Raw genomic sequence first — 22,577 nt, 5'->3', positions numbered from 1 at the left:
CTGTGAGGGATAATGCTACCTTTATGTTGCCAGATGTGGGCTGAAACCCTTCCTGCCACTGCCTTTGCTGGTTCTTTTTGTTAGTGTAGCTGCACAAATCGAAGGGCGGCAGAGGAGCTGGCTGGTTGATGGGAGGGAGAGCAACTGCCTGGTTTGGGGGGGGGTCAAACCTCGGACATCCTTCAGGACTGACTGGGAGGGGAGAGAGCAACCCCCTGGCCTGGGAGCCTATCTTGACTGGTAAGTATTCAGGCAGCGAGTGAAGCAGTAAGGAGCACACCAGTTGATGATTTGACTCTTGGAGGTAGTGGCATGTTGCACAGGGAAGAGTTTTGTTACTGGTGGCAATACAAGTACTGGCCCAGGGAGCAAATTGTGTGGCTGTGGATGGAACATGTCTTTTTATGTTTGTGTTCTATTTTGTCTTTTTTTAAGCAACTTCCCTTGTTGCTTCTAAACTGCAAACTTCTAAGTGTTCATTTTTTTTTCTCCCTAGATCTTCACTGTTGAAAGCAATTTGTTTCTAATTCAACTCATTTTTACCACACAAAACAGTTGGGCCCCTATCTTTCTCACATTTTCCTTCTTCCTACAATCTTGGGGTCTTTTAAGAGTGAAGTCACTAGCCCTTATTTGTGAGGTCCTCATTGTTTTCGGCTTGGAGTTCTGAAATATTAACCTTGGGGTTCTCTGTTTAAAAAGTGCCAAGCGTAAATGTCTTCAACAAAAAAATCAATGCAACCAGTAGCCACATAGGCCACCTTAAAAAAAATGGATCAACACTGACTACAGAAATTTAGCAAGTTAGTATAATCCAATTAGAGTAAATGTCTGCACCCAAGTTTTCTAATCTAAAACTTGGTACATATCAGAAAGTAACAGTTTTTTAAAAAGCCTACTTGTCAGAATGAGACCAGGGAGGCACAGGGCTGATTGGTGCATTGCAATTTCAGTGTTTTCGGTCACATTAATGGCTTTTAAAATCAAAATCCATTAATGCTGATGTGCACAGAATACAGTCTCATTACAGCAGTCAGATTCCTATGTCACAGAGATGCAAAGCACAATAATCATAAGAAAACTAGTGAATGATTTTTCATTTTCCTTTTTGAAGTGATTATTGGTGATTATTTTATGTAGCACACATTACCTTCAATTCCCTTGTACCTGCATATGGAGCTTATATCACTTAAATAGATTTGATTCAACAAATTCATGGAAAAAATTTTTCTTCACTAAGAGAATGCAGATGTTTAAGTGAATAAACAAATCTTCTAGATACCACCAAGCTTTTTTGATGTGTATGATTTGATTTGATTTATTATTGTCACAGGTATTGGTATACAGTGAAAAATATTGTTTCTTGTATGCTATACAGACAAAGCATACCATACATAGAGAAGAGGAGAGGGTGCAGAATGTAGTATCACAGAATCCTACAATGCAGAAGGAGGCTATTTGGCACATTGAGTCTGCACCGACCACAATCCCAACCAGGCCCTATCCCCATAACCCCATTGGCAGTCTCCCTGACACGAAGGGGCAATTTAGCATGGCCAATCCACCTAACCTGCACATCTTTGGACTGAGAGAGGAAACTGGAGCATCTGGTGGAAACTCACAGAGACACGGGGAGAATGTGCAAACTCCACACAGAAACTGACCCAAACTAGGAATCGAACCCGGGTCCCTGGTGCTGTGAGGCAGCAGTATTAACCACTGTGCCCTTGTGCCATGTTAGTTATAGCTAGGGTATAGAGAAAGATCAACTTAATACAAAGTATGTCCATTCAAAAATCTGATGGCAGTTGGGAAAAGGCTGTTCTTGAGTCTGTTGGCTTGTGACTTCAGACTTTTGAATCTTTTTCCTGACAGAAGACGGTGGAAGAGAGTATACCTGGGGTCCATGATTACGCTGGCTGTTTGTCCAAGGCAGTGGGAAGTGTAGACAGAGTCAATAGGTGGGAGGCTAATTTGCGTGATGGACTGGACTTCATTCATAACCCTTTGTAGTTTCTTACAATCTTGATCTGGAATGGCAGGAGCCATACCAAGCTGTGATGTAACCAAAAAGAATGCTTTCTATGGTGCATCTGTAAAAGTTGGTGAGAGCTGTAGCAGACATGCCAAATTTCCTTAGCTCCTGAAAATGTAGAGGCATTGGTGGGCTCTATTAACTATAGTGGTGTGGTGGAGGGACCAGAACAGGTTGTTGGTGATCTGGACACTTAAAAACTTGAAGCTCTCGACCATTCCCATTTCATCTCCGTTGATGGAGATGGGGATGTCCTCCACTACGTTTCCTGAAGCTGATGACTATCTCCTTCATTTTGCTGACGTTGAGGGACAGGTTATTGTCATCACACCAGTTTATCAGATTCTCTACCTCTTTTTCTGTTATCTCTTTGAAAACATTGAGATTACAGAACACACATAGTTAAAAATGGAACTACCAGACAAATACTCCATATTAATCCAGTTTATAAAATATGCTGTGAAGTAAATTATTTTATGAGGTGTTTTTGCAGACTATCCATTGTTAAAACTAAAAGAATAGACATTGGTTTGTTGTAGACAGGTGGTGAAAATTAGAATTACAGGTACAGTAAATCCTTGCTTGAACTTATAGTTGTGTTTCTTAAAAATGCAACTTTGTGAAACTTTAAACAAATTGGGTTTTCCCATCAAAATCAATGTAAAAGTTATGTTAGGTTCCCTAGAAAAGACATTTATACCTTGTAACTTGAAATACAGGGGGTGATTCTCCCATTGCGACCTGCTACTGTTCTGTCAGGTCGGGAGATGCCATGTGTCGGCCATTTCGTGAATCCCTGCCAGCTTTTACGACCTGCTCGCATCTCCCAACTGGAGAAAAATGGCACCACCGGGAACTCACAGAAGACCGATGAGCCACTGATTTGCATGACTTTACATATTTTAACATACCATTATCGAAATCCACACAGCAATCTCTGCCCATGTTTGCATCTCCCACCTCTTTGGCATGGTGTAACTTTGGCACGAATCAGAGTAGGCATTCAAAAGTCTCAATCTGGCATGGCATGCGGAGTTAAGTGCTGCTAGTGGAGTACAGGGATTGTTGCAGGCAGGCCCTAGAAATGTCTGGTGGCCGCCTTCCTGCTGCCTTCGGGTGTTTGCAGCCGGACCTGACGCAAGGCCCAGGGCGGCTGGACCCGATGCGAGATCCGGAGCGGCCGGACCTAATATCTAGGATGGTGGGGGGGTACTTCTGTTTCATCACAGCTCTCTGGGTGAGGTTCCATCAGGGAGTCCTCTCTCACCCCTGTGCCCTGGACAGCGCTGAAAGCACGCTGTGATAAGCCTTGAATGCTGCCCTTCCCCCTTCCCAGCACTTTGCAGTGGCAGAGTGTGCTGGTGCTCCAGGGTGGCTGGGAGAGGAGTATACCGTGTGCTGATTGAAGTTAGTAAGCACACAACAGCGCAGAGTTGCTGAGCAGAGACTAATGGCCAAGTTCCGCACACATGAGGATGGCCTCAACTGGGATCTTGGGTTCATGTCACACTATCTGTAACCACCATGACTTGCCTGGGCTTGCAAAACCTCACTAACTGTCCTGTCTGGAGACAATACACATCTCTTTATCCTGTGTTTAACACTCTCTCCGCTCACATTGTCTGCACCTTTGAGACTTGATTATTTGTAAAGACTCGCATTCCAACCATTATTTTGTAAATTGAGCTTGTGTCTTTATATGCCCTGTTTGTGAATAGAACTCCCACTCGCCTGATGAAGGAGCAGCACTCTGAAAGCTAGTGGCTTTTGCTAAGAAATAAACCTGTTATACTCTAACCTGGTGTTGTGAGACTTCTTACTGTGTTTACCCCAGTCCAACACCAGCATCTCCACATCCAGACTGAAGCTAACCAGGTGAAGCAGCTGCTGCTCCAGACTCAGACATGGTTCAGACATGGACTGTATGGAATCTGCTATCACTGGGTACTGATTTGCAGTCTGTCTCTGCCCTGTGGCATGGATCAACAACACATGTCTGTAACGGATGCTGCAGTTGCACGCATAGCAATGGTTCAAGGGTGCACATTGCCCACGGCTGCATTCCAACCTGCATAATCTGTGCCAGCATTTGTCATGAAGGGAATTTCACACAATCCTAATCGGGCCATGCATGGCATTATGGAATGTGTGGTGTTGCCAGCTCCCACAAGTGGCAGTCCTGGCCCAAGTGGAACTGGGTCTATGCAGCCAATGGAAATAATCCATTATTCTATTTGCATAGAATAATCCCCCTATGCAGATGGATCTCAGTTTGCTCGATCTGGAGCTGGCCATTTTGGTGGCACAGTAAAAAGTCTGACAGCACCAGGTTTAAGTCCAACCGATTTGTTTGGTAGTACACTTACTAGCTTTCGGGTTAGCCCCTTCGTCAGGTGAATGGAGAGTTCTGGCCTCAGACAGAGCATATAAAGCGCAGTTTACAGATTACTGATTAGAATGCGAATCTTTACACCTAACCTGCTGTTCAAGTCCTGAAGTGGCCGACAATGTGTGTGGAAGGAGCACTGATCACAGGTTAAAGAGATGTGTATTGTCTCCAGACAGTACAGTAAGTGAGGTTTTGCAAACCCAGGCAAGTCACGGGGGTTACAGATAGTGCGACATGAACCCAAGATCCTTGTTGAGACCGTCCTCGTGTGCGGAACTTGGCTATCAGTCTCTGCTCAGCGACTCCCCACTGTCATGTGTCGTGAAGGCCGCCTTGGAGAATGCTTACCCGAAGGTCAGAGTCTGGATGCCCGTGACCACTGAAGTGTTCGCCAACAGGAAGGGAACAGTCTTGCCTGGTGATTGTCGAGCGATGTTCATTCATCCGTTGTTGTAGCGTCTGCGTGGTCTCCCCAATGTACCATGCTTCGGGACATCCTTTCTTGCAACGTATCAGGTAGACAACGTTGGCCGAGTTGCAAGAGTATTTACCGTGTACCTGGTGGATGGTATTCTCACGTATGATGATGTCATCCATGTCGATGATCCGGCATGTCTTGCAGAGGTTGCTGTGGCAGGGTTGTATGGTATTGTGGTCACTGTTCTCCTGAAGGCTGGGTAGTTTGCTGTGAACAATGGTCTGTTTGAGGTTGAGTAGTTGTCTGAAAGCAAGAAGTGGGGGTGTGGGGATGGCCCTGGAGACGTGGGGAGACCATGCAGACGCTACAACAACGGATGAATGAACATCGCTTGACAATCATCAGGCAAGACTGTTCCCTTCCTGTTGGCGAACACTTCAGTGGTCACGGGCATCCAGCCTCTGACCTTCGGGTAAGCATTCTCCAAGGCAGCCTTCACGACACACGACAGCGCAGAGTCGCTGAGCAGAGACTGATAGCCAAGTTCCGCACACATGAGGACGGTCTCAATAAGGATCTTGGGTTCATGTCGCACTATCTGTAACCCCCGTGACTTGCCTGGGTTTGCAAAACCTCACTTACTGTACTGTCTGGAGACAATACACATCTCTTTAAACTGTGATCAGTGCTCCTTCCACTCACATTGTCAGCCACTTTAAGACTTGAACAGCAGGTTAGGTGTAAAGATTCTCATTCTAATCAGTAATCTGTAAACTGTCTGTGCTTTATATGCTCTGACTGAGGCCAGAACTCTCCATTCACCTGACGAAGGGGCTAACCCGAAAGCTAGCAAGTGTACTATCAAATAAATCGGTTGGACTTAAACCTGGTGCTGTCAGACTTTTTACTGTGTTTACCCCAGTCCAACGCCAGCACATCCACATCATGTTGGTGGCAGCAGGGAGATAGGAGGAGGATGACGAGGCAGCGACTCGGGATGTGGCAGGCGTGGAGAGACCACCACAGGAGCAGCCACCACCAGACTCTCAGGAAGGAGGGCAGGGGGCTGCCGCTGAGGGCCAGGAGGTGGGTGAGCAGGCTCGTGAGAGGGTGCACAGAAGGTGGAGAGTGCTGAGGGCAAGGAGGTCCAGGCCCCGCAATTCCTTCGAGGCCTTCTCCATGGAGATGTGCTATCACCAGCTGCACTTATCCATGACCATGGTGCAACACATTTGTGAGGTGCTCTCACTCCTGGCACCTGAGATGTGAACAAAGAACAAAAGAACAAAGAACAAAATCAGCCCGGGAAACAGGCCCTTCGGCCCAACGAGCCCGCGCCGCCATCTCAACACCACCAGTCCCCCTCTCCCCCCACGACCCCTGTCTAATGTTTTATGGCCATCCAGATTGAGGGAAACTGATTTACGGACAATTTATTCCTGCCAATCAGCCTAACAGCACATCTTTGGGGTGTGGGAGGAAACTGGAGCACCCGGAGAAAACCCACGCAAGCACGGGGAGAATGTGCAAACTCCCACAGACACCGGCCCAAATCCATGTGTCTGCACAGCAATCAGTGATAATCACTGAGCTGTCGTCTTGCCCAGTATCTTGTCCAGTTTAGGCACACACTAATGACATGAAGCACTAGGCCAATCCTGAACAACCAAGAGCAGCCCCAGTATGACCCATCGCATGTATGCCCCTCGTTGGACACGAGGTGGACCGACTTAAAACCTGTGAATGAAAAGAGAAAAACATTATTATCATACCATACCCATTTACATTACCAGGGACGCCCCAATGCTAATGACCCTTATTTAAAACAATCTCCTATATCCACCCATCTCCAACCCACTCATGTGCCTGTCTAAGTTACTCTTAAATGACTCTAGCGTGTTTGCCTCCACCACCTTACTTGGCAGAGCATTCCATACCCCCACTACCCTCTGTGTGAAAAACCTCCCTCTAATATCTGTGCTGTACCTCTCCCCCCTCACCTTAAGTCCATGGCCCCTTGTCCTACGTGTCTCTATCGTAGGAAATAGCTTACCTCTGTTTACTCTATCTATACCCTTCATAATCTTATATACCTCTATTAGATCCCCCCTCAGTCGGCATCTTTCAAGGGAAAAGAGCCCCAATTTCTTCAATCTTGCCTCATACCCTAGTCCTTCCATACCAGGCAACGTCCTGGTAAACCTCCTCTGCACTCTCTCCAGAGTCTCCACGTCCTTCCGGTAGTAAGGCGACCAGAACTGGACGCAGTACTCCAAATGCGGCCTAACCAACGTTCTATACAACTGCAACATTAGACTCCAGCTCTTATATTCTATACCCCTGCCTATAAAGGCTAACATACCATAGGCTTTCTTCACCACCCTCTCCACTTGCACTGCCACCTTCAAAGACTTGTGCACTTGCACCCCCAGGTCTCGCTGCGATTCTATACTCCTTACGGGCTTACCCTTTACCATATAAGTCCCCCCTACATTATTCCGACCAAAATGCATCATCTCACATTTATCTGGATTAAACTCCATTTGCCATGTATCTGCCCAATCAACCAGCCTATCAATATCCCGCTGTATTGCCAGACACTGCTCCTCACTGCCCGCCAATCCAGCCATCTTGGTGTCATCAGCAAATTTGCTGATCACACCACCTACTCCCTCTTCCAAATCATTTATATACACTACAAAGAGAAGAGGTCCCAGTACCGAGCCCTGCGGCACCCCACTAGTAGGGGCGCCTACCTGCTCCCTATGGACGTGAAGGTGACAGCTGCTCTGAATTTCTATGCCTCCAGATCATTCCAGGCACCCAGTGGCGACTTAGCTGGGATCTTCTAGGCCTCTGTGCACAGATTGTGTCATGATGTGGAGATGCTGGCATTGGACTGGGGTAAAAACAGAAAGAAGTCGCACAACAGCAGCTTAAAGTCCAACAGGTTTATTTGTAGAAAATGCCGCAAGCTTTCGGAACATGCTATTCCTTCATCAGGTGAGTGGGAGTATGATATTTGCTACAGATAAACCTGTTGGACTTTAAGCTGGTGTTGTGAGACTTCTTCGCAGATGTGTGTGACAGGTCACAGATGCCCTGTATGCCCAGGCAGGCAGTTCATTAATTTCAATGTGGGCCATGCATTCATCGCTGGGATCCCGAATGTGCAGGGTGCAGTGGATGGGACAGACATCGCCTTGTGGGCCCCCATCCAGGGCCGCAGCAATTTGTGAACTGGAAGGGATTCTGCTCCCTCGACGTCCAAATTGTCTGCAACCATCAAATGAAGATCGTGCAGATCGATGCACGCCACCCAGGGAGTGTCCATTGGCAGCTTTGTGTTCCGGCAGTCGGATGTCCCTGGACTCTTTGAAGACCAGACCAGGCTCTCGGATGGCTTCTGGGTGAAAAAGCTTACCTGCTAAGATCGTGGAGGCCTGAGACTGAGACGGAGACTTGCTACAACAAGGCCCATGCAGGCACCCAGTTTGTCGTTGAACACTGCATCAGCCTGCTGAAGATGCGTTCCGCTGCTTGGACAGCTCTGGGGGGTGCCTCCAGTATGACTCTGTGCATGCTTCACACGTCATTACTGTTTGCTGCGCTCTTCACATTGCCATGCAGCAGGGAGACCAGCTGGCACAGGAGGAGGAGCAATGAGAGGGCAAGGTGGACATCCCCCCATTATGAAGAGCTGGAGGAAAGAGGGCAGGTGGCGATGGCAGGTATCCGGCAGGGAAGGGCAGTGAAGGATGCCTTGGTTGCAGCCCGCTTCGCCTAGCTGGTGATGGGAAGTGAGGGGGGTGCAACCAACACACATCCACCACACCCCAGGAGCAAGTGTAACCACTATTTCTCTTCCAAACCGACCTGGACCTTCAAACCACCACATCATCCTTCCCCTGCTCCTGTCATCCCACCATCCTTTCCCCCAGAAACATCTGACCCTATGAATGTGCCTGGGCTGGCAATGGTTGCGAGTCTTGGTTGAAGGCTGGAGGATGATGACAACTTGCTGTTGTCCTGGTGCAATTCAGATCTGACTCCTACCTGTACACCAAATACATGCTGCCACCCTGGCCCACATAGCTGTAAGGGTTGGGGAGACACATTTTTTGGCCGGTGCTGGATGTTAGGGAAGATAGGGCAGGCACTCTGAAACACGTAACTGAGTCTGCAAGGCTCAACAGACAGCACATCTATGTTTGAGAGTTGGGAACACTGTACTGTGGAGCTGGGTGGGGAGGGAGGGACGGGGGGTGGGGGAGGCGAGGGAATCAGAGACACATTAGTCACAGCATGATGTGCGATTAAGTTTATTATGTTCTTAACATAAATAATTACCAAATCCTGATTAATGCTGACCTTCACCCTCTAGTGAACTACAACTTTCGAACTTTGTGCTGTCTACTGCTTCATCGGAGATGGATGTGTCCAGCTGTGATGCACGCCCTGTTGCCTGTGATGCCCTTGGCGGATGTCCCCTGGGTGGCCAGGACCTGAAGAGCCTCGGCTGACTTGCGGATGGCACTATTTCAATGCCACGCTGTTCATGTCGCTGGTCCTGAGATGCCCCAGTGTGAGGAAGGGAGGCATCAGAAGGTCTTGGGGTGTCCGGGGTCTCCTGGGTGGAAGACTGCGACATGGGCTCAAGCCTTTCACCTTGGGGTGCTCAGAGGCCCTGGGGGCACTCTATGGGATGCCAGGGTAGCTGGACTGAGCTCCAGAAGTTCTGTCAGTCCTGGAGACCTAGATGTATCTGCCCCATGATGTGTGATCCCTCAGCCCTGGCGCACTGAAACTGGGCCAAGCTCCTGAGCCCCTCTGCTACAGCATTCTGTGAGCAAACCAGACTTTGGAGCCCCTCATCAGTAGCTCTCTGATCCTGGACTAGGTTGTTGAGACTCACAACCACAGCCTGCTGTGCCTCCAGAATGGTAGCGAGAGTCTCAGCCATGGCCAGCAGTGTCTCCCATGTGTCCCCGACACCCATGGCCATCGAACGCTGTGCCTCCTGAATACCGAAAATACACTTGTCTGTGGTCCATAGTGTCTCCAGGATGGCCTGGATACTGTCACTCATGAGCACAGACCCCTGAGCCAGACTTTCCACTGCGATCACCACCCTTGCTGTGATGACCTGGGTCTCATGTTGTGTCGGCACCATCTCCTGCCAGCACTCTGTCTGACTCTCCTAAACAGCCTTGCAGTTGCAGCATGGTTGCTGACAGCCCTTCCACGACTCGCCAGGTTTCCACCAGCCTTGGGAGGAACAAACCCAGAGGCCCAGCAGCTGGCTTGAGAACAGTGGAATCCTGGCCTCCAGCAGACCTCCGTGTGCCTGAGCCCTCGGATGTGCCTGCCTCCAACCGATGCGCGTTAGCAGCTGTGATGTGCTCACCCCCCCCCCAGTTGTGACTCAGAAGTCTCAACACTAAAGATACCCATTATGGTGATCGTCTCTGTGTTAGTGGGTTGTGTGGCACATGGCGGTGCCACTTTAGCTGCCCTCGGAGGATTCCTCAGTGCCTCCCTCCGAGGTGTCATCCAGGGGTCCGTGGGTAGTTTGCTCCTGAGCAGCGGGGTTGGTGGCAGCATCCAAAAAGTTGGGTTTCTATGGGTCCAGAGCTGGAAAAAATAACAAACATAAGGGGGAGGGAGGCATGCAGCATCGCACTTACATAGAGGAGGACCAAGATTGAGGATGCACTTCTGCTCACTTGCATGCCAGACGTCCACCTGGCTGTCGGTGACCATTCGGGATGGCCCACCACCCCCCTGCCAGCTCCATGACACGCTCCTCCATGCTGGTCAGCTGTCGCAGGTCAGGCACACCACAACCAGTCTGTGTCGTTTCTCATGCATTGTGGACGTTCTTGTCCTGTGAGAACATAAGGTGGGTAACAAGCATTAACATATTGCAGTGTATGGTGCGCAGTGCGTCCCTGCGCCTCAGGCGTTGTGCTGACAGTTTCGGGGAAAGCAGTCAGCACCTGAAGGGTGCTCGTTGAGGGTGAGGGGAAGGGGTTAGATTCTGTTCCTGGGGGAAGGGTCACTTGTTGCATGGCCCTGAGGAATCTGAGCAGGGTTGGTGATCCATGCCAGGCATGTGCAGGCTTATACCCAAGGCTCCCATTCAAGAGAGGGAATGATCACAAGCTGAGATTGTGCATGTCAGCAGGGCAGCAGTGAGGGTAGTATGTTCAACGGATGGAGCGATTGGGTACCGACATTATCCAGATCCATGGGGGCATGAGGTGAGGGCAACCATGTCTCTGTGTGGGAGGAGATAGGGGGCGGGGCCCAGCGATGAGGCCAGCGATGTCTGTGGGAGTTGGATGGCAGTGATCTGGATATTGGAAGGTCTTTTCAGCGATCTCCCAGTGATGTGCACATGCGCAGGTTCCTGCTCATCCCACTGATTTCAGGCTCTATGGTGCAAATAGGCTCCCCCCCTCCCCCCCAGGTTTTTAATGATATTTACGATTGTGATCTCTGCAGTACACAGATTGGGGAGATTCGAGCGTGAAGTGTAACTGAGAAAACAGTCATGACAGCACTTTTGGGAGAATCGTCCCCACAGTCACAGTGATTAAAGTCAAGAGGATTGTATAGTTCCAAAACAAATCATTCGCGGGCAGAAGTTAAACCTAAAAAAAAATGTAAAGTCCTTTGATTCTATGTTATGACTAAGCTAAATTGCTAACTCCCACAATTACTTTCATAAATGAAGCAATGTTTAAGATGTAAATCACTTTTAGGTTTTATTGTTGCCATAAAACCAAACTTATGAAGTAAAATATATTTCCTTTTCAACAGTAATGGAGCAGCCAAGTGTCCGTCTTTGGGTAAAATATGAAACCTTCATTGTTGGGGTCTTACAGATCCCACCTCCTTCAAAATTTAGTATGCACTACCTTCGAAAGATGGCAACGTACGTTCGAACAAAGGGAGGAGATGGTGGTTACCCCAGACTTTCTTGGCCCATGTGGAGACACATTGCTTGTGGGAAGTTGCAACTGGCTGAATATTTGGCATGGCTGTATTTCGAAACGTTTGACAGTCTTCTTGAGAGAACAGCAGAGGAGAGGTTGGAGTGGGCTGAGGCAGTATCTCACTGCAGGTCAGAAGAGGAAATTGATAAACTGAAAAACAAGGTAGGGGCAATGTTTTTGCTGAATTCATTATTTTCTGTGCAGTGGAGAAATTACAGTTTTACATTTTAAATTTGACATAGAACCTCCCTGTAAGCTACAGCTGATTATTGCTTGATGAACCTTGAATAGTTTTGTAAGTAACACTCATCATGAGCATGGACTAAACTAACAGTGTGCTGACAGACTACGTGGATAACATCTCTACACATTCCTAAATTGTGTACATGTTTTATTTTTAAAAATATTTTGAATGATTTCAAAGCTATATTATGGCATTTATAGATCTAATGTGAGATGTCGGTGTTGGACTGGGGTAAGCACAAGAAGTCTCACAACACCAGGTTAAAGTCCAACAGGTTTATTTGGTAGCAAACGCTACTAGCTTTCGGAGCACTGCTCCTTTGTCAGGTGATTGCGAGTTCTGTTCACAAACATGGCATATAAAGAAACAAACTCAATTTACAGAATAATGATTGGAATGCGAGTCTTTACAGTTAATCAAGTCTTAAAGGTACAGACTACGTGAGTGGAGAGATTGTTAAACACAGGTCAGGGAGATGTGTATTGTCTCCAGACAGGATAGTTAGTCAGATTTTGCAAGTCCAGGCAAGTTGTGGAGGTTGCAGATAGTGTGACATGAACCCAAGATCCCAGCTGAGGCCATCCTTATATGTACAGAACATGGCTATCAATCTCTGCTCAGCTACTCTATGCTGTTGTGTGTCCTGAAGGCTGCCTTGGAGAACGCTTACCCGAAGATCAGAAGCCAAATGCCCATGATCGCTGAAGTTTTCCCCAACAGGAGGAAAATAGTCTTGCCTGCTGATTGTTGAGCAGCGTTCATTCATCTGTTGTCATAGCGTCTGCATGGCCTCCCCTGTGTATCATGCCTCGGGACATCCTTTCCTGCAGTGTATCAGGTAGACAACATTGGCAAGAGTATGTACCGTGTAACTGGTGGATGGTATTCTCACGTGAGATGATGGCATCTGTGTCGATGATCCGGCATGTCTTGCAGAGGTTGCTGTGGCAGGATTGTGTGGTGTTGTGGTCACTGTTCTCCTGAAGGCTAGGTAGTTTGCTGCGGACAATTTTCTGATTGAGGTTGTTTGACGGCAAGAAGTGAAGGTGTGGGGATGGCCTTGGCGAGATGCTCGTCTTCAATGACATGTTGAAGGCTCCGGAGAAGTAGCTTCTTTGCTCTGGGGAAGTACTGAATGACGAAGGGTATTCTGTCCACCGTGTCCTGTGTTTGTTATCTGAGGAGGTCAGTGCGGTTTTTAGCTGTGGAGAATCGGAACTGTCGATTGATGAGTTGAGCGCCATATCCTGTTCTTATGAGGGCATCTTTTAGCGCCTGGACGTGCCTGTTGCGATCCTCCTCATCTGAGCAGATCCTGTATATGCAGAGGGCTTCTCCATAGGGGATGGCTTCTTTAACATGTTTAGGGTGGAAGCTGGAGAAGTGGAGCATTGTGAGGTTATCTGTGAGCTTGCGGTACAGTGAAGTGCTAAAGTGACCATCCTTAATGGAAATGCATGTGTCCAAAAAAGCAACCGATTCTGGAGAGTAGTCCATGGTGAGTCTGACGGTGGGATGGAATTTGTTGATGTCATTGTATAGTTGTTTCAGTGATTGTTCACCATGAGTCCAAAAAGAAGAAAATGTCATCTAGTGTATAGTATCGGTTGAAGGTCCTGTGTGGTGAAGAAGTCTTGTTCAAACCTGTGCATGAAGATGTTGGCATATTGAAGTGCGAATTTGGTCCCCATGGTTGTTCCTTGTGTCTGAATGAAGAACTGGTTGTTGAAGGTGAAAACATTGTGGTCCAGGATGAAGCGGATGAGTTGTAAAATTGCATCTGGAAACTGGCAGTTGTTCGTATTGAGTACCGAGGCAGTTGCAGCAATGCCATTGAAGTGGGGCATCTGGCTTAGAGTGCCAAGACATCCATTGTGATGAGGACTGCTCCTGGTTCAACTGCTCCATGTGTGCTGAGTTTCTGTAGGAAGTCTGTAGCGTCACAACAAAAGCTGGGGGTTCTTTGTACAATGGGTTTCAAGATGCCCTCAACGTAGCCAGAGAGGTTCTCGCACAAGGTCCCATTGCCCAATATGGTGGGACAGCCGGGTGTGTTTACCTTGTGTATCTTTGGGAGGCAGTAGAGATCCGCAATGTGGGGAGTACGTGGGATGAAGGGTTATGGGGAGAGGACGGGAATGTGGAACTGAGCCACGACAGATCAGCCATGATCTTATTGAATGGCGGGGCAGGCTCGAAGGGCTAGATGGCCTACTCCTGCTCCTATTTCTTATGTTCTTATGTTCTTATGAGAGCAAAGAGGGTGCTCTGAAGGTTCGGATCAAAGGTCTTGATCAGAGTGTTGAGTTAATGGGTGTGTTCTTTGGTTGGATCTGCAGGTAACTGTCTGTAGTGTTCCCCATTGTACAGTTGTTGGTACATTTCTTTGCAGTAGTCCATTCTGTTCAGCATGACGATGGTCCCTCCCTTGTCTGATGGTTGTCTGTTGGACTTTAACCTGGTGTTGTGAAACTTCTTACTATGATTTATAGATCTAAACATTCCTTTTGTGATTTCCAATATATCAGGTATCCATTATTCAATACATAGATTATGTATGGCTCAGTGGTTTGCAGTTGCCTCACAGCGCCAGGATCACGGGTTCAATTCCCGGCTTGGGTCACTGTCTGTGTGAAGTCTGCGCATATGTGTGTGGGTTTCCTCTGGCTGCTCCAGTTTCTTCCCACAGTCTGAAAGATGTGCCAGTTAGGTGCATTGGCCACACTAAGTTCTCACTCAGTGTACCTGAACAGGTGCCGGAGTGTGGCGAGTAGGGGATTTTCACAGTAACTTCATTGCAGTGTTAAAAGCTTACTTGTGACAATAATAAATAAACTTCAATAATTGACGTTAGATTTTTGAAACAAATAATAAAAAAAAATTGCTATGGGATGGGAGTGACCAAGTAAGTACCTTTAATGTCAGAGTTTTAACTACTACCTGTAACAGGTAATAATTCAGTTGGAATTCCAGCCACCAGCATTGCTCAGATTAAGTTTCCCTTGTCCAGGCTTGGCCAGAAGATGGAACAGAGAGTCATAGGGTATGTTTGTCCCACATCAAGGTTGCTGTGCATTTGAGGAGCAAAAACTGTAATGCTGGACATATTTTTACTGTTGTGTGCTGCTACCTTAGCTCGAGAGCGATAATGGTAGGATGGGACAGTGAAGGGCGAGTTCAAAAAAGTTTTGCTCTGAGCATAACAAAAAAAAATGGATTTTAAAATTGTTCAGTTAACTCAATGTAAATTTCAAATATCTTTCATCATGAGTCGTATAATGCAGACAAGTTTGTAAAATATAATTTTCCTTAGTTTCTTAGTTTTTTAATTGTCTTTTATCTGAATGCTTGAATGAAAGCTTGTAGTTTCTAGTAATAGAAGATCTGCTGTAATAATTCTTGCAGCATTGGCCCGGTAAAAGCTGTAATTTACAATAAATCTATTGTACTGATTTACTGTATTCCTTGCTAACCACTGTGTAGCTCCTTCATCTTTCCATGCTAACCCAGTTCTCTGCTCAACACAGATTAAGGCGGGCATTGTGAAAGCTTCCTGGTCCACGTAGGATTGCTGTTGATCATGAAATTCATTTATTTACCAAAGTTGAAAGATTTCTTTAATTACAGATTGTACCTCCAAGTAATGAATTTGTAGTGGTTGTAACAATGAATTATACTGTGGTATGTTTCACATCTTGTCGGTTACAAACTTATGATTGTGTACAAAAAAAAATCACATTTCAGAGAATTTGCATTACAAAAAAGCAAAGGTTAATAATAGTGTTCAATTTGAAGATTTTCTAATTTTAGCCCTCTTGGCAGCTTCTTCATTGAGAAATGAACTGGTATCATTGGGTAGATATTTTGGGCAGGAGGATACATGGAGGTATTATATCCTGCCAATATAGAAATCTGGGAAATCAGTGATATCCATATCTCTAGGTAGGAGGAAATTAAGGAGAGGTCAAGGATATGTCTTCTGAGGTTATCCAGATTTATAATCTGATTGAATTGAAGGTTACATGAAGATGAGATGTAAGCACTCAAAAGTTTATCTGTTCTCCTGTAACAGATGAGCAATTTACAACAGATCTTTATATGATATTAGCTTTAAATAGAAAAATTATGAAATCAGTATCATTCTCTTAATGAGACCTCTGTGTTAACTGCATTGGAATAATGAATAGTACTTTAATAGGTTTTATAAAAGGCCGTAAAGTTTTCAGAAAGATTGTTTTGCATTTTATATGTTCTCTATTTGCAAGATACTTTATGGAAGGTGTATATGTTATGTGAATTAAACAATAAAACACTAATCTAAGTTGAGCCCAATTTTTCCCTCCCAGCTGTCAGTAGATACGCTGCAGTTCCTACTGTTTCTGTATGTTCAGCAGTTGAACAAAGTTTCTCTCCGGACATCCTTGATTGGAGAAGAATGGCCAAGTCCCAGGTCACAATCACCTGACCTGGATGGGAAATCTAATTCTCAGAACAAGGTAGGTTTTTGTAATACCAGTAAAATACTGCATATGCAAATGAAGAGATGGTGCACAAAAAAGGAAATTATTTTGTATAATTGTGATACTTTGTGAGTTCAACAAAAAGCTGTTCAACGCTCACTATAAACTTCGATCAATTGAACTCTATGTTCTAATTACAGTAATGAGCAGAAAATCTACCTACATGTGTTAATGTGTAATTCTGCATTTCCCAAAGTCAAAACTGACTTATAAATAATTGTAATGGAGTTTTAGGAATTGTATACCAAAAGGTTCATAATTCTAAACAGAAATATTATTATTCATTCTCTGCATGCAATTCACAAATGGAGTATGCAAGTTTACTGCTGATCTCTTCCATCAGTATGGGATACATTTTCAGTCCAAATAAGTATTTGCAGTTTATTGTTGACTTTTAATTATAACTTCTCACAAAGTTAACATTTACCTGCACTGTAAAAAACTACACTTTTGATTACATCAGTTTACTGTTTATTCAGGTACAACATGAATTTTAGTCAACCATAATATGCAGGTTTAAGATGTATTATAGTTTATCATTAACTCAGTTCCTGAGTGGTTTTGTGTTTTAAACTCTTTTTTTATTGTTCGCACATCAAAGAGCGGAAAAGGCCATTTAATCCATATTGGCTTGCCTCCATTCTCTTCCTGTAGCTGACATTCCTCACAAAGAAGCCCCTCAATTGTCCAGACGTAGGTCACAGACCTATTAATTGTCAAAATGATCTACAATGGCCTTCCTGATGCTGATATTGCCTCTTTTTCCCTACCTTCATCTTTGCCTCCTAAAATTACTGTAAAGAATCTGCCGTAACTACCTCTAGAGCCCTGTTCCATTGGGTCAATCATTCTAGAAAAAGAAAAGCTTCCAGAAACCTAATTATTTTCCCCTGGTTCCTCCATTTATTTGAGTAGCCCCTTTCTACTCCATTCCATCAACTACCCTCTTTTATATCACTGTTACCTTTAAGCATCTTAAATAACTAGATCAGATTGTCTTAATCTCCCCATTTCTCCAGTGAATACGTACCTACTGCATCAAGTCTTTGTTCATAGCTCAGTGCTCTCAAGCTATGGATTGTCCTTGCTGCATTGCTATAGAGCCAGTGGGCTGAATAACCTTTCTGTAGGCTGTAAGTAGATAGGGGGCGGAATTCTCTAACTTGAACAGATGGCTGACAGGAATCCCAATGCCCTGCTAAATTGTGGCGTTAGCCAAAAATACCGCCTATAGTGGGCGGCAGTCCAATTATTATGAAAACCTACTAATTGTATTGCTTGATGGCCCATTCACTCCCCTCCCAACCCCATCTCTTCTGAGGGAAATTTACCGGTGGGCTTTGATGCTGGTAATAAACAGATGTGTTAGACCCCAAGGGTCTGGGGAGCAGCACCAACCCCTCAGCAAAGGGGCAACCCCCCCCCCCCCCCCCCCCCCACCGAAACCACACCTTCCAGGTGTGATCCAAGTGCCCCATTCAGACCATGCGCCTTGGCACTGCCCCCAGCACACTGGCATAGGCACCCTGGCCTGGTGCCTTGGGCCCCAGGCAGGGAGATGGTCAAGGAGATAGGTCCAGTGGTCAGATGCCCTTCTGCCACTGCTAGGCAGCAGACGGAAGATACCCCAACGGTCCTGGGGGTTGGGTGGGTTCAACCATATCAGTGCCAAATTAGTTGAATATATTTTAACAAATCATGAATGTTGCGAAGTTAGGTAGAGTAATTGTAGATTGGGAAGTAGGAAGATAAAATTTGGTGTTTGCAAAATTGTACATGGAGAGCCTAAACTGAAACATTAGTTTTGAAAGGCTAAGCAGCAGTTTTTACCAAGACAACAGGCTTTTGAATTCAGCCAATCAATTTGAATCAGGTACTTAAATACCAAAAACCTATTAAATTTAAATCTGATGGTTTTGACAGTCTAGGATTATTGTGGAAAATATTGATATGTCATCACGGGTATAAAAGAAGGGGACAGTGGGACAAAGAGGGTAGGGAAACACATCTGTCAGAGCTAATGACTCTCAAAATCGCTGGTTCTCATAGCTTCATCTATGCATTAGAGAAAGCACCATCTAGATAGCAAAGAAGAAAAGAAGCTCTAGACAGGAGAATCAACAGAGAAGGTCCAGAATATTCCAGAAGAGACAAAACCTGGTTGTAATTTAGAGAGTGACTCAATTCTATTTTGTTATTGCGTGGGAATTGTATTTATTTAAACAGCATACCAGTAGAATCTTGTTTATTCAGGAATAGTTAATAGTTAGAAGAGGTTTATTTGGTTTGTTAAGTTTCATTTATTTGTTAGATAAATAAACATGTTGATTTTAGAGGGTCAGGGATTTATTTTGATTTAACCACTAGAAGTTGCTGAAGTGCAGGCCGCAGCACTTCACACATTTTTGTTTTTACAGATTATAGGGTGAGGTACTCTTTGGATGCTTTGGTGTTAGTTCTGAGAGAGGGGGATCCACCTCCACTTTATAACATGAATATTTCCCAAACTGCAACTCATGATCATTTTCAATTGTTTGTTCATATCTCAGTGTTTTTAAAAACAATCTAATACTGAAATGATTCATAATAAATTACTGAAAATTGTTACTTTGTCTTTATATAATGCAGAATATGGATGACCATAACCATCTGGTATTTGTTCTGAACCACTTGTTAGAGTTGTTAGAGCTTCTACTGGACCCTGAGCAACTCACTGCTTCAGCCCACACAACCCATGACAGTATGATATCTGTAGAAGCAGTTAAAGCATTGAACTTTCTCATTGAAGGAAGCGTTGGCCAGAATGAAGTTATTTACCCCGTGCACGAACTGGCTCTCTGGCAACCAATTCTAGCCGCATCTGGCTACTCCAGGCTTTCCAAGATGTTCTCTTTCCATAAACTACAGGCTTGGTTGAGAAGTGTGCTGGGACCAAATCCTTTTGGCACTGCAGTCTGCTTCCAAAAGGGGAAGAAACTGGCATGGGCACAGCAAGGTAATTCAACTGGACTAGATCTTGAAAGTATAAGTTATAATTGGAGTTTGCCAGAAACTATGTAAAATAACTTTTTTGGCTGGGAATCAGATAGTAAGTGTAGGTTCTGCTCTTCACTTCAGCCAATTTTCACTGGCCCATAAAAACAGCTGCCGAGTTCAATAATGACCATGAAACTCTTTGGCTACATATTTCTGAAAACTCTCCCATATTATGTCAAGGCTGTCAATATTTTCTGTTCCTTTAACTCTTTCCACCCCTCTCCTTTACCACTACAAACTATCATATTTAGAGAGTGAAAGCAGGAAATCAACTCTGCAGTATTTGCTGGTGATGATAACTAGTTACAAGGAAGTGTATGAAAGCTGTCCAACAGTGACTTGTCTGTTTTTGTTACTTTTGGCTTAAAGGATGCACTTTCTGGCCTCTGGTAAGTAGTCCTCTTCAACAGCTTTGTTGAAATTGAAAATATCTTTAAGGGTGATAATTAGCTCCATTGTCCACTGTGTAAACACTACACTACGTTTCTGACTATTTTATATTGGAGATGTACAATCGGGAAACAAAAGAATTATCACAAAGGCTGTCTTACCCGACAAGTGACCAGAGTGTGGTGACTAGGGGATTTTCACAGTAACTTCATTGCAGTGTTAATGTAAGCATTCTTGTGACTCTTATAAATAAACTTAAAGTAAAGAGCATTTTAATGCTATGTTCCTTAACATGCTCCAAGTACTTTAGTTTATGGTGGTATATTTTGTGTTGACCAAATTTACTCAATAATAATACATTTTGTAACTTTAAAAAATAATGATTTCTAATGTTATCTTTTTGAATTGTTGTAGAATTTGACATTATGGGCTCAATTTTAACAATGTCATTCTAAGTCAGTGGACTTTGACTCAGTTATGTGTCACTGAATTTTGGGAACATATTTTAGCAATATAAAAAGCTGCCAAAGTGTACATCACTAAAATTTATTTGAGTGGCAGGCAGGCTTGAAGATAGAACAATATTTCAGTCATTGAAAAATGTTTTTTGGAATTGTATGTTGCATGTTTGGCATGGTAGTATACATGATGAATTGCTATAGTTTTTTAAGTGTGATGAAGGGCTTCCCCACTGAGTAAATATATTGTTTTATAATATAATGATCCATACAAACCAGAAAGGTGCAGATTCAAATCCTAATCAAAGAAAGCTGCTCACAAAGATCTAGCATCAGTTCTAGAAGATCTCTGGCATTAATATCATCAAGTATGCTTTAGATTGAAGAAATTCAACAGACAGCATAGCAGAAGTTAAAAATATGGATTATCCTTTACTTTGAATCATTTTACAGGGAGAAAAATAAAGGTTGAGACATACGCAGGAGATTAAGGCAGAAGCTAAAATATCAAACTGTATTTTTTATTATTTTAAAAATCTACAGAATCTTATTATCATACTGGACAAATTTGGCATTCCACAAATATAAAATTAGTTTTTCAGGCTCCAAGAAGTCGAAGGGAACGAATTAGAACTTTGTAAGCAATGAAAACCCAGCCATTCCTCGTTCAACAAGGTATAGCATAGGGTTTTTACAGTCTCATTGATGGCTTAAAGAGTGGAAGTTCACGTCATCTTAGTTGAAAGGGCATGTGTTTGGTTGAGTACAAGATTTTATTTTATTGGATTCCATGGTGAAAGAGCTGCCAGAATTCAGTGGCTTAACTCAGACATGATGACTTGAACAAAATATAGAAGATTTGTTGACACATATGGAACTTGACCAGGTCAACAGCCAATGACACAAAAATGAGAGAAATGCTTAGATGTGTAAAGCCTTATATTTTGATTCAGTCAAGCATACAGTTTTAAAAATTAAATATAAAAGCCTTCTAAAAAAATATCCTACTTTGATTTAAGATCTACAAGCATTACAAAACATCACTCAGGAGTTCTTCAGGACAGTGCCTCAGGCTTAATCTGTCTTCCACTGTTTCATCAAGGACCTTCTCTCCATCATAAATATGCTTATGTTTATGTCATGCCTTTTCCACCCATGTGACCAAGCAAAACACTTCACACTCAGTAAAGTACTTTGAAATGTGTCATTGTTGTAATGTGGGAAACACAGCTGCTAATTTATGCACAGCAAAACCTCCACTAATAGCAATGTAAAATAACCAGATAGCCAGTTTTTGTGGATTGAAGGGGAAAAATATATTGGCTAGGACAAAAGGAATAAGTCCCCTGCTCTTCAGAATAGTGCTGTGGGTTCTTTTATGTCCATCTAAGAGGGCCTCAGTTAGCTCTCTATAAAGACGGCAGCCTTTATATAGCATTTCATCCACAAAGTCTCATCCTAGATTTTGTGCGTAACCCTCTATCATCAGAAGTCAGGATCATAGAATCCCTACAGTGCAGAATAAGGCTGTTTGGCCCATTGAGTCTGCACTGATCCCAATCTCTCCCAGGCCATACCCCATAATCCCACTTATTTACCCTGCTAACACCCGAATACTAAGGGGCAATTTACTATAGCCAATCAACCTAAACCGCACATCTTTGACTGTGGGAGGAAACTGGAGCACCTGGAGTAAACGCACGCAGACACAGGGAGAATATGTAAACTCCACAAAGACCTTCATCAAGACAGGGAATGGAACCTGGGCCTCTGGTGCTGTGAGACAGTACCACCGTGCCGCCCTGTTTACTGATGGCAAAATCTTCAGTTTCATTTGCAATTCCTCAGTAATGTATTGCCACATACAGCAAAACTTGGGACAATATCCAGACTTGGGCTGTCGTCGCTAGGAATTTCCATGCCACTAAAGTGTCAGATGATGCCATATCCAATAGTAAGATAGAAACTGATCACCTTCCCTTACTATTCATTGTCATTCTATAGACGCAACCTTCTTCATCACTGTTTTCCTGTTACACTGCTAGTAATTAAATTGATCTAGCACCCATATAGTATTGACATTGCT

General features: G+C 44.5%; 1 protein-coding gene across 4 annotated transcripts in view; it reads left to right on the top strand.

Annotated features, from left to right (window-relative positions):
* Positions 1-22,577, top strand: part of tbccd1 (TBCC domain containing 1) — a 59,733-nt gene that overhangs the window by 31,174 nt on the left and 5,982 nt on the right. For all 4 annotated transcript variants that reach the window (XM_080198462.1, XM_080198461.1, XM_080198460.1 and 1 more), the window contains exons 2-4: positions 11,668-12,005; positions 16,434-16,583; positions 19,236-19,602. In XM_080198462.1, the coding sequence (XP_080054588.1) occupies positions 11,670-12,005; positions 16,434-16,583; positions 19,236-19,602 (853 nt within the window). In that variant the 5' untranslated portion in view covers positions 11,668-11,669. The remainder of the gene's footprint in view (positions 1-11,667; positions 12,006-16,433; positions 16,584-19,235; positions 19,603-22,577) is intronic.

The sequence above is a fragment of the Carcharhinus amblyrhynchos genome, chromosome 11 (genome assembly GCF_965287045.1).
Source record: "Carcharhinus amblyrhynchos chromosome 11, sCarAmb.v2.hapA, whole genome shotgun sequence".
In the NCBI taxonomy this organism is placed as follows: domain Eukaryota; kingdom Metazoa; phylum Chordata; class Chondrichthyes; order Carcharhiniformes; family Carcharhinidae; genus Carcharhinus; species Carcharhinus amblyrhynchos.
Note: the sequence above shows the minus strand (reverse complement) of the source record. Positions and strands in the feature narration are given on the sequence as shown.